The sequence below is a fragment of the Acanthochromis polyacanthus genome, chromosome 14 (genome assembly GCF_021347895.1).
Source record: "Acanthochromis polyacanthus isolate Apoly-LR-REF ecotype Palm Island chromosome 14, KAUST_Apoly_ChrSc, whole genome shotgun sequence".
Taxonomy (NCBI): Eukaryota; Metazoa; Chordata; class Actinopteri; family Pomacentridae; genus Acanthochromis; species Acanthochromis polyacanthus.
The window spans coordinates 12,405,331-12,420,868 of record NC_067126.1 but is presented as its reverse complement, the minus strand read 5'-3'; the positions used below and the strand labels follow the sequence as shown (position 1 = coordinate 12,420,868).

The 15,538-nt window shown below is 39.2% G+C and overlaps 1 protein-coding gene across 5 annotated transcripts in view; it reads left to right on the top strand.

Annotated features, from left to right (window-relative positions):
• The first annotated feature begins 6,046 nt into the window (after positions 1-6,046).
• The window catches only part of cacnb4a (calcium channel, voltage-dependent, beta 4a subunit), an 81,049-nt gene continuing 71,557 nt past the window's right edge, over positions 6,047-15,538 (top strand). The window contains exons 1-2 of one of the 5 annotated variants that reach the window (XM_051958941.1): positions 6,047-6,333; positions 8,223-8,309. In XM_051958941.1, coding sequence (XP_051814901.1) covers positions 6,271-6,333; positions 8,223-8,309 — 150 coding nt within the window. In that variant the 5' untranslated portion in view covers positions 6,047-6,270. The remainder of the gene's footprint in view (positions 6,334-8,222; positions 8,310-15,538) is intronic. The other 4 variants (XM_051958939.1, XM_051958938.1, XM_051958937.1 and 1 more) reach the window with 4 other exon arrangements.

Here is a 15,538-nt window from a genome sequence, read left to right as displayed (position 1 = left end):
ATTCTTTTTTTGTAAATGTACAAGGTCGAATGATTGCCAGGAAACCTACAGAGTATAAAGGTTTTCCTTGGACCTGCTGTGAGGTTTTCTGAAAACGACACAGCCGGTAGCTCGGTCTGCTGAGCAAGACAGAGGAGATTTTATCATCTGCTGTTTGTCCTGGTAAAATGTGGCAGAGATAAAACTGGCCTGAATACAACCCTGAATGAGCCAGAAGTAGCTGTGTAGAACTAAAAAAAAATGTGTGTGTATATGTATGTGTATATATATATATACACACTGACAGTCATTAAAAACTTTGAGACCACATTTTTCAACAATTTTTATTTTGAAGCCCGAAACTGGATTTTGTTCACATGAATCATTTGTTTAGCATATTGGCATACAGAAAAAAAATCTAAAGTTTCAAGAATGATTTCAAAATAAAGAATTTCACAAAAGAAAACGGCACCTGCCAAACACAAAGTCACAACAGTCAATACCGAGTATGGCCTCCATTTGCTTCGACGCAGGCAGCAATCCGTCGGCGCATGCTTTGGACCAGGCTTCTGATTGTGGGTTGGGAACAGCCCATACGCCTGGCTACATCACTGTAGCTCAAACCGGCCTCCACCATACCCAGTGCCCGGAGACGTTGTTCATGTGATAGACGCGGCATGATGCTGTTCACTGGACTAACAATGGTGGCCTTTTTTGGACCTTTATATAGGCCTTCAAAACCCATTCTCAAATTGTGCAGATACTCACTGAGTATTGCTTTGTGTGTATTTGGTTCACTTTTGCAAAGTGACCAACCCATGTGCAATGAATGATGACAAAATGACAACTCCTCATTATCTCAACTACCAGGGCACTAGATCATCAGTAAATCCACAATGAATAATTACAACCCCCCTACAAGTAGAATTCTGCGTACATTTCTACCTCAAAGTTTCTATTGACTTTCAGTATATACACACGTGGACAAAATTGTTGGTACCCCTCAGTTAAAGAAGGAAAAACCCACAATTCTCACTGAAATCACTTGAAACTCACAAAAGTAACAATAAAAATTTATTGAAAATTAAATAATCAAAATCAGCCATCACTTTTGAATTGTTGATTAACATAATTATTTAAAAAAAAACAAACTAATGAAATAGGGCTGGACAAAAATGATGGTACCCATAACTTAATATTTTGTTGCACAACCTTTTGAGGCAATCACTGCAATTAAACGATTTCTGTATTTGTCAATGAGCGTTCTGCAGCTGTCAACAGGTATTTTGGCCCACTCCTCATGAGGAAACAGCTCCAGTTGTCTCAGGTTTGATGGGTGTCTTCTCCAAATGGCATGTTTCAGCTCCTTCCACATATGTTCAATGGGATTCAGATCTGGGCTCATAGAAGGCCACTTTAGAATAGTCCAACGCTTTTCTCTCAGTCATTCTTGGGTGTTTTTGGCTGTGTGTTTTGGATCGTTGTCCTGTTGGAAGACCCATGACCTGCGACTGAGACCAAGCTTTCTGACACTAGGCAGCACATTTCTCTCCAGAATGCCTTGATAGTCTTCAGATTTCATCGTACCTTGCACACTTTCAAGACACCCTGTGCCAGATGCAGCAAAGCAGCCCCAAAACATTACTGAGCCTCCTCCATGTTTCACCGTAGGGACAGTGTTCTTTTCTTCGTATGCTTGGTTTTTGAGTCTATGAACATAGAGTTGATGTGCCTTACCAAAAAGCTCCAGTTTGGTCTCATCTGTCCACAGGACATTCTCCCAGAAGCTTTGTGGCTTGTCAACATGCATTTTTGCAAATTCCAGTCTGGCTTTTTTATGAGTTTTTTTCAGCAGTGGTGTCCTCCTTGGTCGTCTCCCATGAAGTCCACTTTGGCTCAAACAACGACGAATGGTGCGATCTGACACTGATGTACCTTGGCCTTGGAGTTCACCTTTAATTTCTTTGGAGGTTGCTCTGGGCTCTTTGGATACAATTCCAACGATCCGTCTCTTCAATTTGTCATCAATTTTCCTCTTGCGGCCACGTCCAGGGAGGTTGGCTACTGTCCCGTGGGTCTTGAACTTCTGAATAATATGAGCCGCTGTTGTCACAGGAACTTCAAGCTGTTTAGAGATGGTCTTATAGCCTTTACCTTTAAGATGTTTGTCTATCATTTTTTTTCTGATGTCCTGGGACAATTCTCTCCTTCGCTTTCTGTTGTCCATGTTCAGTGTGGTACACACCTTTTCACCAAACAGCAGGGTGACTACTTGTCTCCCTTTAAATAGGCAGACTGACTGATTATGAGTTTGGAAACACCTGTGATGTCAATTAAATGACACACCTGAGTTAATCATGTCACTCTGGTCAAATAGTTTTCAATCTTTTATAGAGGTACCATCATTTTTGTCCAGGCCTGTTTCATTAGTTTGTTTTTTTTAAATAATTATGTTAATCAACAATTCAAAAGTAATGGCTGTTTTTGATGATTTAATTTTCAATAAATTTTTATTTATTGTTACTTTTGTGAGTTTCAAGTGATTTCAGTGAGAATTGTGGGTTTTTCCTTCTTTAACTGAGGGGTACCAACAATTTTGTCCACGTGTGTATATGCAAGATAATCAGAAATATAGTCTAGACATTGTTAATGTGGTAAATGACTAGGTGGAAGCGGCTGATTTTTAATGGAATATCTACATAGAGGTACAGAGGAGCATTTCCAGCAGCCACCACTCTTGTGTTCTAATTGCCTGGAAAATCCAGACTGACTTTATTTATGTATTAATATAACATGGAGATAGGAGATTACATGGAGATTCAGTTTGGATTTTAAAAAGCTAGTGTTCTAATGCTACATTGTGTTAGTAATGGTGTTGAATAACTAATTGATGATTAGAAAACCCTTGTGTAATTATGTTAGCACATGTATAAAAGTCTGAGTTTTCATGGAAAACATGAAATTTCCTGGGTGACCCCAAACCTTTGAACGGTAGTGTTTATGTTCTATTTACAATATTGTATATTGTATAATATTACTAAATTATATTATTAATAAAAATTACAACTCTTTAAAGATATCACTCCTCAACATGAAAACAATATGTAAAAGAGAGCATACTTGAATTACTCAGTGTACCATAATATGCAGTATCTGTAATGGGACAGCATTCACTTATTGAAAATGTTGCTGTGATTCTACATTATAATGGTAATGAGCTGCCATACTTTTCTGTTATTTTATGGATTTATTTAACATTTGCAGTTTTTATACTGTTGATATACGATAACAGATAGATAACAGAAAATGACCTGTAGTTCACAATTAAATCATTGAACGTGTGAATTCCTGTTACTGATTTACTATAAGAAGCTTTTCTTTTCTTTGTTTTTAAACTTTTTGTACCCCATTGATTAATCGACAATGTCCTGTTTTTTTTGTTTTGGACAGATTGTTAGCATAAATCATTAGTATTTAAATAATGGCACTAAGTCTGGGAAAAGTACAGCTCCCTGCACAATACCACAGATTATATATTAACGAAAAAGTGTTTTATTTACAATATAATTTATCTGTTTAAAACTACCACAATTATCATGTGATTTTTTTGGAAAAAAACCCCACTGGAATATTTATACTTCAATCATTCTAAGAGTGTGGACAGAACCTGTAATCAGCATTATTGAATTTTTATGAGTGTTGTAGCATTTGTAATGTAGATATACTGTTAAATGATGGAATATGTCCTGTTTTTCACTATGGACACATAATTAAATGGCAGGAAAAAGACAAATAAAATCTGTAGATTTACCAATAAAAGACAGAAAATGCTTTTTTATTTTTATTGTATTTTACTGTGAACAGATCATTTCAGTGTTTCTAGTTATCATCATGACAAATGTTTGAAAAACGGCGCTGCATTATTTATGCTGCCTAACATAATATATACAGTATTTGTAATGGGACAACATTCAGTTCTTATGAGGGCTGCAGTGGTTTTATATATACTATCAGGAGGATTAATTGGCTGAACTCACTGGATGTGAGGGAGAGTTTATGTTGCCTTCAAATGCTCCTTGTAAATTCTATCTTCAAAGATATGAGACATTTATATACATTCATATTGCTTTGTCTAATTGATTCACCCCTTTTACTCTTCTTGTTTTTATCAGTACATGATTACAATGTTCTGGTGGTTTAAATTAATAATTAAAAATCTTTGATAAGTCTATTTTGAACCTATGTGGAGAGGTCTCACATATAGACCCTGCAATTCCAAAACTGCTCAAGCTCTGTCGGCGCTTGAGACTGTGACTGAAGAGCATTTTTCAGATTTAACCACAAATTCTTAATTGGATTACAGTAAATGTCAGCATTTTAGCCGTGATATAGAATTAATCCTAAGTCAAAGTGTGCATCCTCAATTAGTTCTTTGAAGAGATGCAGACTTAGACATTATACAGCAGGGGTCACCAACTATATTTGCCAGAGGGCCAGAATTTTACCGGACAGTCACTTTGGGGGCCGGACCCTCAAACAAAAATTAAATAAAAATCGAATTTTGGCATAACATTATTATTTGATGTTTATTTTTTATATTTTTTCCATTTCATTACAAAACTGAAGACATTTTTAGCCTTTATGAGTCAGTGCTCCTATCATCTGTACCACAGTCAACCACTAGGAGTGATAGAGATATTTTGCCTCATCTCAAGTCAACTTTATTCACAGAGCACTTGAAAAAGAAGCACCACAGAAGTGACAGGAAAAGGCCTCTTAACACGGGTAAAATGGCACTCTCTAAGGCCACGAAACGAAAAGTTGATGTGGAAAACAGATCCTTTAATAATGACTGGACTGACTGCTTTAATAGTGTGGACCACATGATATTTTCTCTTTGATCCTCACAATTTTGGAATCCAGTCGCGGGCCGGATTGGACGGTTCGGCGGACCGTATTCGGCCCGCGGGCCGCCAGTTGATGATCACTGTTATACAGGGTGGCCCAAAAGTTTGGAAACAAATGAAAAGTCTATAATCCAAATAATATAATGTTATTTCAATAAATTAGTACCACAGATATATTCAGAAGAGTAACAGATTAGTGTAAAACAAACATATTTTTGACATGTTCATGTTTGTTTCTTATACAAAGTTGTGAACGTTTCCACCAACTGGTTACACTGGTATCTTGTGGAATGTATCTTCATTCGTGCTTATGAAGGTTCCTCAAACTGGCCAGTAAATGTTGCCTCATAGTACTTTTGGATGTTTAAAAAAATTAAAATTGTCAGATACTTTACCATCAAGAGTTTTGAAATCTGACACTGATGGCCTGCATTTTGAAGTTATGTTCCAGCATACCTGTACCTTATGGTTATATGAATTTTCTTCCGTGTTATTGCACTCGGCAAATACTATGCTTTTAAGTTATTTTATTATGCTATCACAAAAATGGGGAAAATAAGAGTGAATTCATGCACCCCCAACTCAAATAGACACTGCAGTTAAACTTTGTTTCCAAACTTTTGGGTCACCCTGTACATTCCATTCTCTATTTGTATTATTTTTTTGTCCAAAAAGAAGGGTTAGTAGACAGCTCTGGCTAAAAAATTAAATCGACAATGATTTGATGCTGAAAAGAAATAAAAGGATAAAACTTCCAAAGGGATGAATGCTTTTTTTGAATACTAGGTAAAGACTGATCAAATTACTGCACAAAACTGGTTCTCATAGTGTCCCTATCATTGTGTCCATTATCTGTTGTCTTTTTCTTGCTTTCTCTCAACAGGAAATGTTATGTTTTTCATGAATCAAAAAATATTTTATCAAAATCTGTTGCCATTTTGGCATGAAAGAGTCTTTATTTGGACATTTTTGTCCGAAAAAGGCAAATTGGTTTGAACATGATTCAATGTTGAAAAGCAATAAATATAAATACTTTCAACAGGTACTGCATGTTTAAATATAGCAACAATTAGCTTGCACAAATTAGTCCAACATCTGATTTGAGCATCCTGCGCAGCTGCAGAGCCGAGATGCAGAAGTTCACAGTTGTCCTTGAATGCAGCACCACTGAGGGGGAGGGTTGGTATCAGATAGCTACTCGGGCATCTTCCGTCCAGATTCGCAGCAGAGTAGGACAGCATCACTTCTTCTTTCTCCCTCTGATCTGTTTCTGAGAACCGAAGTCAAGCTGGAGCCGGCGGTCCATTGTCCGCCACCGGAGCAGCAGTTCCAGTGGAGCGGCACCGAGCGGCAGCCTCCGCCCTGGACCGACGAACTGGCCGAGATGTCCCGGCACATCTACACCCGACACGGGATAGGTGACGGGCTGCAGAAGCCAGTGTTTCAGGTAGGAGGAAACTCTTCACATTAAACAAATCCAATGCAAATCTTATTAATAACACTGATGGGGATAATAATGCATCCCTAATATTTTTCAGCTTCTCACTAAAAATGAACACAACACATTAAAAGTCATTATCCTGCCCTCTGAAAAAGACGATGCATTTTTCATCATCTCTAACTACTCCCCGAGGTGTCATTAGTCAAACCAGAGTCTCAGGTCCTGCACAGTGCTGAGAATTTGATTTATGCAAAAGAGAAATGAAACTGAGTGCTCAATTATTCAGCATTTTCTGATTGAGCTGCACCCGTTGATGCATGAGGTGGCTCCAGTCACTTTTCGACACAAGAAAATTGAGTTTTTTGCCAGAGTCAGTTTGTAGTTGTATTTTTTTTCTTTCTGTTGCAGATTTTTAATGTTATTTTCCATAAGGTATTGGTTAATGCGAAAAGCTGAAGCGATGAAGTGATTAACAGAAAATCAGTCAGTATGTTGATTAAAGTGTAATTGTAGTTACTGCCTTGTTCCTGTGAGAATTTCCTGTTTGTCTTAGAGTATCTCTGCAATCTACATGTAGCTCAATGGCAACTGAACTAATTCAACCTGCTCCTGATAATTAAACACTCCAGAAGTATCAAATATGTAACGCTCAAGCTGTGGGTGGTTTACCAGTTGAATATCTTTGGCTTTGGGACTAAATTAACAATTTACAGGTGTGACATCGGGTGTTCAGACACTGTGATAGCTTATAATTAATGAATTGATCAAGAAAATAATTGTCAATTTATACCTAATTAGGATGATATAATTATTGAGCACATTCCTAGATGGATGTAAATACATAACTGAGTAAGCTATCCAAGAAAAATCCAAGTTTTCACCCACATAATAGCTGCAGTTTTGGCACAAAGCTGCATTGTAAACATTGTAATGACACATTTTGTGCTCATCTGAGATCTCAGAGCAACTTAGAGAGAAGATTATTGTGAAATTCAACTATTAAATTAATCAGACAATCTTGAGTATATTTTTAATTGAATAAAAGTACCAATTCTGAGTCCAGCTTCTGAAATGTGCTTTTCTTTTCTGGTTTCTGTGTTCTTTTATTACACTAAACTGAATAACTTTGTGTTGTGGACAAAACACAACACTTGAGGATGTCATCTTGGGCTTTGGGAAACACCTTTTCACCATTTTCATACATTTTATTGCCCAAGTAATAAATCGATTAACCAAGAAAAGCATCATCCATCCATCCATCCATCCTCTATACACCGCTTTATCCTCATTAGGGTCGCGGGGGGTGCTGGAGCCTATCCCAGCTGACTCGGGCGAAGGCAGGGGACACCCTGGACAGGTTGCCAGTCTGTCACAGGGCTACATATACAGACAAACAATCACACTCACATTCAGAAAAGCATCAGCAGAATGAAAATAGTAATTATCCGCAGCCCTGATCCACTTCGCCCCAGAAAATCTCTTCAGATTCCCAGGATGCCACACTTGCAACGTTAGCAGAGTCAAGACGTCAAGCCATTTATCATAATTAATTCCTCCTCCTGTGTCTCAGGTGAGATGTTACCTCAATGCACCCAAAATAGGTCGGCGGCGTTCATGCAAGAATAAATCCATTATGGATTTTTTTTTTGTCTCGGAAGGCAACAAACGATGGACTTGATGTAATCAGGTCATCACAGAGGACAAGAGACAGCTAGATGGAGGGATAGAGCGTCGACCCCAGGGCCCGAGATGTTGGTGTGAGTGGGGGCCGCTGAGAGGAAGGTGCCCTCTAGTTTGTGTAGGAGGAGAGGAACAGGGGCAACCACAGGGAGGAGGCAACACAAATACATAAAATGAAAGAGAGGATTTGATTTCTGTGTTTGTTTCTGCCTCAGCAGGCAAACAGAGGGACGTACTCAAGACGCAGTCGACTGAAGAGGTCCGATGGCAGCACAACATCTACCAGCTTCATCCTCAGACAGGTAGGACTGGTCATTTATCAGCATTAGTCAATATGTACAATTATTATTCGAACTTATAATGTTTTTGAACATTCAGTGTTGAAATACTCTGTAGCCGCAGTGTTTAATGTGTGTTGTTGATTGGGACACGTCACCCTGGTGACCTCAATATGGTATCTTTTATTTACAGTCCATGACTGACACCAATAGTGATCTAAGAATTTTAAAAATCTGGTAGCAATAAATTAGCCAATGTTCATGTGTACCAAAAAAATATTTTCTGTGTATCAATTTAATTCAGTTATCAGAACATGCTGCCGAGAAATGTACAAAGCAGGAGTTCTTATGGTTGAATAATATACTTGCTTTTTGTTAGACGAACCAGAAGGAGTTATCTGAAAAACACTCAGCTTAATTTATATTCAGAAAATATGGCTGTTTATGCAAAAAAAAAGTACACTGGCTAATTTACTGATCAAACCAAGGTTACCAATGACTTACAATGTTTTTAATGACTGCAGTTCACTTCATTTGTATTGCTTTTTGGCTGAAATACAGTAAATTCCATAAATATCTGCAGTAAATAGAGTGGTATTTAATATTGTGTGCTGTACATAAAAGATTCGCATTCAGGTGTGAAAAATGAAACCAATCTAGAAGTGCCTTAAACCTGCATTCTCTCAAATATCCAGCAGGGGGCCACTCTTGTGGTCACTACTGTATAGAAGTCTTTCAGAAAAAGACCCAACTTCTCACTTGATTTATTCCCTCAGTAAACATTTTCTCATTGTTTTTTTGGTTTCTAGTTTCAGCTCTCTTTCAATACCACGTGATGTTAATTCTCTAAATTAGAATCCCATTAAGAGTAAAATGGAAACTAAAGTAGGGTGTAAGTGTGAAAAGTATCCTCGGGTTCTTCATATATGTCAACCCCAGTAACCCCCTGATAAATACCTGCATCACCCAGTTGAAGAATTTATAAAACCCTGATAAAAAGGGTTGAGGCTGTCCCTAAAGTGGCATCTGCACAGGGTATAAACATTTTTGATTTGGACAAAAACATGTCATCAGCCACAGGTCAGCCTCAATTTATTCAATATCTGAAGAAATAGTTGTAAAAAATCTGTCTGTGGCACCTGAAAAAAACCCTAATTCAGTAACAAAGGGATCTACAACTGTTCCAAAATGAACAACCCTGGGCTCTTTGGGTAAGAGACACTTGGAAAAAGTATCATCTCCACCTCCATTAGCAAACCAAAATGAGATGAGAAAAACTCTAAATAAGCTAAAATGTGAATTATTGTGAAGAATAGCTTTGTAGACATTTGACAGGAAACAGTGATGCCGTTGAACATTTCCTAAAACCTGTCAGCTGCATCTTTATTAAAGGGGAACTTCAGTTTTTTTCAACCTGGTCTGTTTTCATATGTCATTTCATACATGTGAGTGATGGAGACATGAATTTTCGGCATAGCTCCAGTATTTAGCCAGGCAGGCAGCTTTGCAGCTCAGCTAGCAGCTCAGCTAGCGAAAAGTATGGGGCAACTGGCCCCCCCGCGTCAAAGTCCACCCTAACGTGCTTTTTTCCCACACTGACTGGCTCGGATAGTCTCAACAAGTGTCCCACAACATACTAGAGATGAGAAGTGAACAGATTACCTAAGTTTTTATGTCGAAGTGCATCAACTGGAGTTTCAGGGTCCATTTGTAAAACGTTTAGCCACAACTTTAGCGTTTCCTTATCTGAGTATGGTAGTCCGTGAAAGCTGCGCGAAGTGTAGCGCACCATTCTGTTGCCACAACTCGGAAATGCGCACTGGCGACCCATTAGTTTTACCAAGTTTAGAAAAAACTAACTGTTCTGTAATCTGAAACAAAATCGCTCCACTCGTCTCTCTTCACCTGAAGCAAACAGCTGTTTCCCCCACTAGTGTTTTGGCGCGAGCTATCGCGCAATTTCGGAACGAGATTTGTTTTCTAGCGTCCCGAGATTTGGATACAGACCACAACAAATAGCGATCGCCAAGTAATGTGGAGGTTTTCGTTCACTTCTCATCTCTAGTACGTTGTGGGACACTCGTTGAGACTATCCGAGTCGGTCAGTGTGGGAAAAAAAGCACGTTAGGGCGGACTTTGACGCGGGGGGGCCAGTTGCCCCATACTTTTTGCTATCTGAGCTGCGAAGCTGCCTGCCTGGCTAAATACTGGAGCAATGTCGAAAATTCATCTCTCCATCACTCACATGTATGAAATGACATATGAAAACAGACCTCAGGTTGAAAAAAAATGAAATTCCCCTTTAAATTTGATGCAGCAGCAGTGAAGCACAACAAATCTTACATCACTTTTTAATTACAGTCAAACCAGAAACCTCCTAAAAATGGGAACAGGTTGCGTTTTAATACCAGATCCTGCCTGGTGCTTCGGCACATGAAGCTCCAGGATAGAAGGAATTAAGGAGCTGTAAAATATTCTGAGCTGAACGAAGCAACTTTTGCATTTCAGCATGACAATCTGTGCAAACTCCTGTTAGAGCTTGTAATGAGCCGTATACATTAGACTAATGTGAATTTTGGTTCTGACAGTGAATGACGGAGCACATGTGGGGATTTATTGTTTGAAGAAAATGCTGGAAATCTTATTTTATTCGTGACTCGAGAACGAGGCTCTGCTGCTTCACTGCTGGTATCTGACCTCAATCCTTCACTTCAACTTTCAGTTTGACTCAGAAAAGTGAATGTCAAGCGAGAAGCGAACAAAAGCATCGTGACATCCGATGACGTGTTGCAGCGAACGGAAGCTCCTTGGCCTCGGCTGTAGTTTAGGGGAATCAGTGAATGGCCTTGATTAGTGTTAGCCGGGGAGTTTAGCGTGCCGAACTGCTCATGAGGCGTCCAGTAGCCATGTATAATTCATTAAGGCAGGCCTGTTTGAGCGCCGCCTGCTTTATACATGCCACTGTAAAACAAATTCAAATCGATTCTCTGTGTTAAGTCCTTTCTGTACTTCACAACACAGAAGGGACTTAACATGGACTTTGACATCCCGCTAACAAGTTACCAAGGGAACTGAGGCTGTAGAGGCCATTCAGCGACACAAGGACAGTTTGTCATTGGTTACCTTTGTCCCAAACACCCCCTCTTTTTTCCTTTTCACTGCCTACTTGATTTTTTCTCCGTACCTGACCTCAGAGTCCTCCATCACCATCATCATCATCCTCATCATCATCGTCATTATCACGCCTCTCTCTGGAGACACAGTAAATCAGAACAAATCTGACTTTTTTCTGCGAACACAAGCACATGACAGCTTGTCAAATCCAATAGCCAGATGTGAATTACGAAAGTGCCGTTGCTCTGGCCTGCTGCTGGTTGTGTTTTCCACTACATGTAGGTCAAGGCTGTGACTAGATGGAGGGTCTGGGTCACAGAAACCTTGCATCTGAAATCAATGTTCCCTTTAATTTTGTGCCTCTTTGAGCTGATTCGGCTCGATGGATGCTCACACTTCTTTTGCGCTTTAATTATAGCAAATGCACTGTATGTTCCAACTGTTGACACAGTTGGTTAATTATTGCTGCATGAACTCAGCCTGGAGTTATTATGGCTTGCAGGAATGAGGAAAAAACAAGATGTAGTCGACTATTATCTAAAGAAACTGCAAAAAAAAAAAAAAAAAGTAATGTAGAAGGACGGAAAGAGAACGTAAAAGCACTTGCCCACTCCTTTTTCCTTATTAGACGCTCACAGATTTCTGTAACACCCCCGCTGTGATTTGTGTCATCCCCGGTGTGATCGTCATCAGGTGAGAAGAGGAGCAATAGGCTCTCTTTGATTCCCTCATGTATCCATAGTAACAGCCGCCCTTCAACAACAGGGGTCAAGCCCGGAAGGTTGATTAGCAGGAAACGACACCTCCTCCTCCTTTTCAGCTTTTTTTTCTTTTCTTTTTACTGAAACTGCTAAAATGAAAGAAAAGAAAGCAGAGATGGAAGCAGTTTGTACAGAAAGTTATGGAGTCTGAATTTATGTTCACCTTTTTACTCTTTTTGCACATCATTTCCTGTCCTTCATGTGGATTTTATACTGAAAAATCATGTCTCAATCCTCATTTTGTGCTCTTAAGGAGGACTGGCACTTTTTCTCTTTATTCTCTTTATTTGTTTCGGAGGGACACTGCACATTAATAAACATTTTATATACATAAAAAAAAATGTAAATGCACCCGAATTAGCCAAAAGGCTAGTTTGCATCGGCTGATTTGCTCTTTCATCTCCTAAATATCTCTGTGTTGGGAGCCACCATTCAAGCCCCTAAAAACAGTCATTTTCGTCATGAAGTAAAGGAGCACAAATCAAAACTACTTTTTCTTCCATCAGGACTGTGTAGGTGAGGTTTCTTGAGATATGACTGACTGTTCTGGCAGCAGCATAAGCAAAACAGCAATTGTCATCAGATTGGGATTTAAATACTGGCCTTTTATTCGCTTCACACCAGACGAAAGCACAAAAATCCTGAAACTCTCTTCTGTGAAATGAGCAAAACTGCTTACTTTGGCAGAGAATAGTGCGTTTGTGTCGAAACCCACCACGAATACAGATTCTGATTGGAAAAATTGTGTTGTTTCAATGGAGTTTTGCACCTCAGATTAGCTGTAAGTATTAAGGTTAAAGGAGGATGAGCGTGGCAACTTGTCAGACTTGTGAATGAAAAGAAAGTTTAAAAAAAAGACGGGAATCTTCAAAGCACAAATAATTGTTTTTAAATGCCAGCATGGTCCCTATTTCTGACTGATTCCTCTATAAAAGGACAGTATATTCCAGGAGAGGAGTCTGAATCACTGCATGAGATGCTGTTACAGGGAGGTGGTGGCAGAAAGCTGATTCTGCCAGATGGTGCGGTGAACATTTACATGCAGCGGACAGATGTTTCTCTGCGTGGTTGGCGATCAGTTTTCGGAGGCCAACCTATGAGATAAGAGGATGCAAAATGTCGGCAAATGTTTGCTGGGGAATAATCCAGAACTGTAGTGCTGAAAAGGCACCAGGGAACCTTTGCTCTGTTCCTCCAGTACTTGTGTTTGTTGATTTAATGAGCTCATATGCATTTTTTTTATTTTGTGCATTTGCATGTGACTCACAAGTTATCTCTATGCATCTGCAAGATGACAGTAAGCCTCCTACTAACTGTGGGTGGCAGTATATCAATACTTAAGTGAACTGATAGATTCTGAGGTAATGGCAAGACAAACAGTGGGAAATTTTGAAGATGCTTTCAAAGACTGACAACATCCTTGAAAGTGATCACATTTACTTTGCAAAGTTAGACCCAGAGGAAAGTCTTATTGCTAAAAGTTGTTTTAGTGTCAATCTTGTCTAATGGCTCCATTCTTTCTCAGTTGACCTACATATGGGCTGCATTTAGTCTCGAATGTCAAGTGCTCCTATCTCACATATTTCGCCTTGTTAATTTCAGAGAAAAATATGACAAACATATCAGGCAAATTAAAATGAAGCTGAAATGAGAATCACAACTTTATCTCTAGTTATAGAAGAGCAAGTTTTGAGCAGTAAGATTTTCCTCTTGGGAGTTTCTGTTGGTCTTACCTGACACCTAATTTCATTATTTTGAATCCTATTGATGAACATAGAAGCAGACTGTCAGGATTCTGCATGTGTTACTGCCTTTTGGTACCTTTTCCTGTTTTTTTCCTCCTGTGTTGTCTGGTCTCTCGGTCTCCCTCTGTCTGCTGCTCCCTGCTTACTCTGCACCTGGCCCCTGATTGTTGTCACCTGATGCAATCAGCTCAGACTCATTTCACCTGGTCCTCCCCTCTGTATTTAAGCCCTGCCATTTCTCTCAGTTGTCGCTGGCTCATCGTCTCAGATACCCACCTCGCTTCTGGCTCCGTTTCCCAGTTTTTGGATGTCTCTGCTTGCTTCCCTCTTGGATTATCTCTTTTGAACTCTATAGTTGGACTCTAGCTTGTTTTTGGCTTGCCCTTTGTTTCTCTGTATATGTGAGTATTCCTCTGTAGCCCTGCTGTTCACCACCATTAGTTTTCGCCTTACCAATTCAGTCTCGTTTTCTGTTGGTTGAAGCTTTATTTAATAAACACCTTTTTCATTATGCTCGGTTGTTTTTCAGTCTTGTCTGCTTTTGGGTTCCTCACTGCCGCCTCCCTGACACGGACTTGACAACAACACAGCTCATATCACAGCTGCTTGTTCATCATATGTATTTCAGTATAAAGGAACCTAAAAAGCATCTTTTGGGATTTTTGGCCAGTAGTATGGCCAGTTAAATTCATAATGTGAATAACAATAGGAGTCATTTAATACTTCCATTGACTGCACAGAGTGGTGTCATTTGGTGAAGATGTTATAAATAATATAATAAACTCATGGGGTGATCTAGAGTTTTGCGGTCCATTTATTTAGCAGTACTTACTCCTTCCACCTATCGGAGGTCTTCCTTCCCACCACACCTACCTCACCTGCTCCCACTTCATCAATCACAACCCTGCATCCACTTCCCTGATTCCTGCAGCAATGTTACTGTTCACAATTTACTGGTTTGACTTTGTGTTCTTGTTTTCAAACATATCAGCTTGTACTTTGTATAGCTCTTGTACCTAAACCCTGTATTTTTACTCAGTCTGACGCCTCTACTACAAGGAAAGTTCAACATACTCTGGATATCTTTTTGGTAAACAGCCACATTCAGGTCGGTTTAATGAAGCTGGTTATTATCTGGTAAGTAAAACCAGCATTTCTGAACCTGGATATTAGTGTGTTTACCTGAAAGAGGTAGAACTGGCATCGGATGACCAATCAGGTCTATTTCTTGCAAATGAGAGCAAACTGTAATGTTAGAGAAATACAGCCTTTTAAAAGTAACACAGCTGTAAGAGGGAAAGCTGCAAACTACTACATCATTACCTAGCTATTTGGGCACGAGTAGATCAATGAAGAAGCAGAACCATCTCGAGGAGGATCTGAAGAAATGGACAGCATGTGAGTTAAATATGAATGTCGCTGCAAAGGGTCTGAATACTTCTGACCATGTGATGTTTCAGATTTTCTTTTTAATAAATTTGCAAAAAATTCAACATTTCTGTTTTTTTTTTCTGTCAAGATGGGGTGCTGAGTGTACATTAATGAGAAAATAAATGAACTTTTTTGATTTTGGTAAATGGCAGCCATGACACAGAGTGAAAAACTTCAAGGGGTCTGAGTACTTTCCGTACCC